The sequence below is a fragment of the Chenopodium album genome, chromosome 10, assembly GCF_948465745.1.
Source record: "Chenopodium album chromosome 10, dcCheAlbu1.1, whole genome shotgun sequence".
NCBI lineage: Eukaryota > Viridiplantae > Streptophyta > Magnoliopsida > Caryophyllales > Amaranthaceae > Chenopodium > Chenopodium album.
The window spans coordinates 18,537,312-18,542,159 of record NC_137843.1 but is presented as its reverse complement, the minus strand read 5'-3'; the positions used below and the strand labels follow the sequence as shown (position 1 = coordinate 18,542,159).

Here is a 4,848-nt window from a genome sequence, read left to right as displayed (position 1 = left end):
CCTCAACTTATTCTAACCCGCAAATTATTGACTTGAACCGAACCCGACTTGAACTCGAGAATTACCCTAACCCGTTTTAACCCGTGAAAACCCGAATTAAACCCGACTTATTGTTCACCCGACCCAAATATAACCCGACCTGTTATTAACCCGACCTAAACTCGACCCAAACCCGATAAGATGTATGACCCGACTCAAGCATGACCCAACCCGAACCCGACCCGCATAGGTTACGGCATTAACCCGAATTGACCCGGTCCAAGTTGACCCGATCCACTCTTACCCGGAACCAAACCCGACCCGTTTACCCGAATTGACAGCTCTAGTTGCTACCCTTACCTTATTATCTTCAAATTTTTTTTCGGGGACTTAATTTTTATCCCTCTGAGCCACTCTTCTTTATCTCATTTGTCTTATACACCATTCATTTTCATGCTTATCTAGACCTCTAAGATTAGAAAAGATTAAGATTTGATTGATTCCGGTAGCTTGGTATAGCTTGATTCAGAAAATAAGTACTAGTCTTGCTTCGTATTATCAATTTAGTTCATTAATTAAGGATTTCGTTCATAAATGGTTTTTCCAATATTTAAAAATTATTTTCTTAAATTAAAATTATTAATTATAAGGGAAAAAAAAAAGGAGAAATGGTGCGTGGTGGAATAACAACACAAGGCATGTGAAGCAAGTAAGCAACCTTACAACCCATGCCAAAGCCATTCCTTCCTTAGTTCAGTTTTGTAAAACGTTCCTTTTGAACCAAGTTTGGAACACTTATAATAACTTCACATATATACTCGTACAGTATTGCACTAAAACTTCATCTCACAATCAACTAACCATATACCTTTCCTTCTATAACATAATTCATTCCGCGTTTTGATATTGCTAGCCATGCCTATCTACTCAGATTCCGATGATCAAGCTCCTGGCCCGTCTAATATGTCAAGGATGTTTGGCAGAAACCGGTCATTGCATTCCATTTTAGGTGGCCGTAGAGGTAATCCTACCCACCAATTGATTGTTAAAAGTTATTCCTATATCCAGATTTAATAGTCACATATACCATATTAGGACAAAACTCAAAGAAATTATGTCTACACTGCAAGCAAATTGTTATCTTGGGACATATAAATTGCGGGTTAAATATATTTTGTTATTGTCACAGTTGCTGATGTATTGTTGTGGAGGAACAAGACCTTATCAGCATCAATCTTAGCTGGGTTCTCAATAATATGGTTTTTATTCGAGGTGGTTGAGCTCCATTTCATCACGGTTGCATGTTACATTCTTATGGCATTCATGCTCGTTCTTTTCATCTGGATTCAAGGAGCAAGTTTCTTTAGATGGTACATCTTTATGCATTAAAATAGCCTATAAACAAGTCACATATATCTGTTTATGCTGGTCAAAATTCGAGTATTAAATCAATTTGTTCTTATGTTCAAATGTCCTGTAATAAACTTGACAGGAGACCTCCGACGATGTATGACATTCAGATATCAGAAACAACAGCGAAACATGTGTTATCAAGAATAAACAAGTTTTTGATAAAGTTCTATAGGATATCATGTGGAGAAGATTTCGCACGCTTCTTTGTGGTATGCAATACTGTTTCCCCTTCACAGCTTCTCAAGGAGTTGTCACCGGACCTTTTACTATGCTCTTTCCTCTATTATTTTCAGGCCCTCGCAGCTATTTGGTTATTATCCATCTTCGGAAGCTACTCTAGTGCTCTGAATGTACTATATGTTGGTAAGTATGAAAATTCATTTTTAGTATGAAATTTTAGACTGCACAGTTTTTGTTACCTTTTTATTTGATCATGATGTTGTGCTTGTTATTGCAGTGTTTCTCGGGTTGATCACGATTCCAGTTCTCTATGAACGATACGAGAGGGAGGTTACCTACCTTGCCACCCAAGGGAAAGGAGATATGAAGAGATTGTACAGGAAGATAGACTCCAAAGTTCTCAGCAAAATTCCAAGAGGACCAGTCAAGGAAAGGAAATATAAGTAAAAAGTTTAAGAAAAATTTGGGAAAATATGAATACTACATTGTACTTAAAAATTAATGGATCTTTTCTCAAATCTACGTGATGAAATATATATCTTTAAATCATAGATTAAATTTCTTTATGCTTTGCAAGGAAGAACAAACTCTGTCCGTCTGTCGTTTTTAGTGATTCGTAATTATGTTGATCACTGAATAAAATCACGTTGCACTTCTGTGAATTTCTCATTTTCTATCTCCCATTATTGAAGTTAATTCTTAGATTTAATGCTAATATCTTCTAATGATCTCAATATAAACTGACTTCCATGTTATATAATTTTTCGACGAAAAGGCAGACATTTAAGTGAAAGACCCCTAATACATTGAACCTTTATTTGGAACAAAAACGTAAGAAAACTTCATCTTTCAAAACTATTAACTTGGCATATGCTGCAACCTGAAATCCTCAGTGAAAACCCAACAGTGAAAAATGTGATTAGCTGTTGTGTTGTTTCGTTGCTCTCCTACCAGATGGCTTACCTGAAAGTTTCAGATTGAATAGTAACAATTAAGAGCAATCTAAAACATACTTCCTCTGTCAGAAATTAACAGTCGCAATTACTATTTTTGAATGTCCGGATAAAGAGAGTATTCAGTGAGATAATTAACCTGTCTCAGGCTGCTCTGTTTCACCAGCAGAGTTTCCTTCTGTAGGCAGAACTGCTGTCGGACACATTGTAGGGAAAGGAAAACTTGCAAGCGTCGAAGGTGCAAAGGGGTGTACAGCTGCAGCAGGAGGAAAAGGCATCCATTGTGCACATGGAGTCGAACAGCTTGCACATACACTCGGTCTGAACGCCATACCAACACCAGCTCCTACGCCTGGTCTGATGGGAACAGATTGCGGCACGCTTGAAAATTGCATACCAGGAGTTGCAACACAAGGCATATATTGTGCTAGGAATTCGCCTTCTTGGGCCTTCTTCATCATCTAATTAAAACAAAGGGCGCCTAATAAACAACCAAGTTTATTAATTCATGGTATAAAATGATTTTACGTGTAGATAACAGTTGTTCCATTTTTACAATAAACGTACACAGTTTCAGAAATTCAACCATAAACCATTACGAGTACTGTTATATTGGGGATGTATTTCCATTTTTACATTAGAAATTCAATCATAAACCATTACGAGTACTGTTATATAGGGGATGTACTTCCATTTTTACAGTAACATAAGTACAGTGTTTTTTAAATTCAATCATAAACCATTACAAGTACTGTTATATAGGGGATGTACTTCCATTTTTACAGTAATATACGTAGTTTTAGAAATTCAACCATAAATCATTACGAGTATGGTTATATAGGGGATGTGACAGCCTATTTAACAAAGTCTAAATAGTTGGCAAGAGATGCGAGACTTGCCTCAACTTGCAGCTTTAAGGATTTCACATAGTTTGCAGCATCTTCCAGGATAGAAGCTCGGTCCTTCTGTGATTATAGCAGCAATTTTAGTTAAACAATTAGTAAAAAAAAAGGCAAGATATCAAAATCTGAGATGCACATCTTAACTCGAGCTCGATTCGCTAGATTAATACCTCTAGCTATATCTATGAATGTTAATTTAATTAGGCTAAAATAACATAAATTAATTGATGTGAAAGGGAATTGAGTATGAGACCTTTCTACAATGGGGCATCAGTTCTTGCAGTGTTTGTATCTTTCCCTTGATCTTATTTCTTCGTCTCTGATCACAAGAGAATTGAAGTAATTTAGAACAATTATACATAACTATTCTTATCTTATAATTTGTATTTGTTTCAGTGTTATCACAATACATTTCACTTTTAAACTATTCATTCATACAATGACTTTTAATCATATTTTCTTAATAATAAATTTAAAAAAGAATGTTACAATGTATATTTTGAACTACTCCGTAGTTGTAAACAATGCTCTTTTTAATCTTTTCTGTTAATACTATATATTAGAAAAGTTTCAATAACAAAATTTGAACTTTCACTCAAAAAGAACTTTCTGGTACTATTGTAAAACATAGAAAAAAAAATACAATAACCTTTATCACGGAAACCTTGATACCTTTGTCTCACGGTGCATTTTCAAATTATTTACTTGATGTTCACCAAAAAAAAAAAAAAAAAAAAAAATTACTTGATATAATTTTAGCAAACACCGATATACTTAATTAAACGGTGTATGTTTAAAATATATACATAGTAGAATTTTGCATTAAGAGCTGACAAAGCACAAATAAAAAAGAGATGAAGTTAATGTTTTATATCATATCAATCTGTATTGTTTAAACTAATTGATACTTTTTTTTTTTTTTTTTGAAGAAACTAATTGATACTTCGTATTTACTAATTTTTAAAGTCAACAAACATTTAAACAGAGTTTTTGTAATTATTAAAACAAACGGAGGTTAATGGAGTAAATTTAAACTTTTTTGAACCAAAAAAAGCAGCAATTATTAAAATGTTGAACAAACACTCTCAGGGAGTCATTGGCATGCATCAAGTGACAAAGGGAGCAACAATTAGATTGCGTACAACCAGAGGTGTCAATTCGGATAATCGGATGGAGTTTGAGTCGGATTTATTCAGGTCGGGTCTGTTTGGGTCAAAATTATTCTTTTAATTTGAATCGGATCGAGTCGGGTCAAATTCGGGTCATGGTCTATCGGGTTCGGGTCGGATATGGGTCGGGTCAACTCCAAATCGGTTCATGTTCGGTTCGGATAAATTCGAATCGAGTTTAACCGGGTTAATTTCGGGTGGGATGAATTTGGGTTGGGTTGATTTCGGTTCAGTCAAGTTTGGTTTGATTAA

The 4,848-nt window shown here is 34.9% G+C and overlaps 1 protein-coding gene across 1 annotated transcript; it reads left to right on the top strand.

The window, feature by feature from the left end:
• Nucleotides 1-835: 835 nt before the first annotated feature.
• Nucleotides 836-2,246, top strand: LOC145563749 (reticulon-like protein B14). Its single transcript, XM_081624175.1, has 5 exons — nucleotides 836-1,000; nucleotides 1,169-1,349; nucleotides 1,472-1,601; nucleotides 1,686-1,755; nucleotides 1,850-2,246. Exons 1-5 carry the CDS (start codon nucleotides 895-897, stop codon nucleotides 2,017-2,019), a joined length of 657 nt encoding a protein of 218 aa, XP_081480301.1. The 5' UTR covers nucleotides 836-894; the 3' UTR covers nucleotides 2,020-2,246.
• Nucleotides 2,247-4,848: the final 2,602 nt, after the last annotated feature.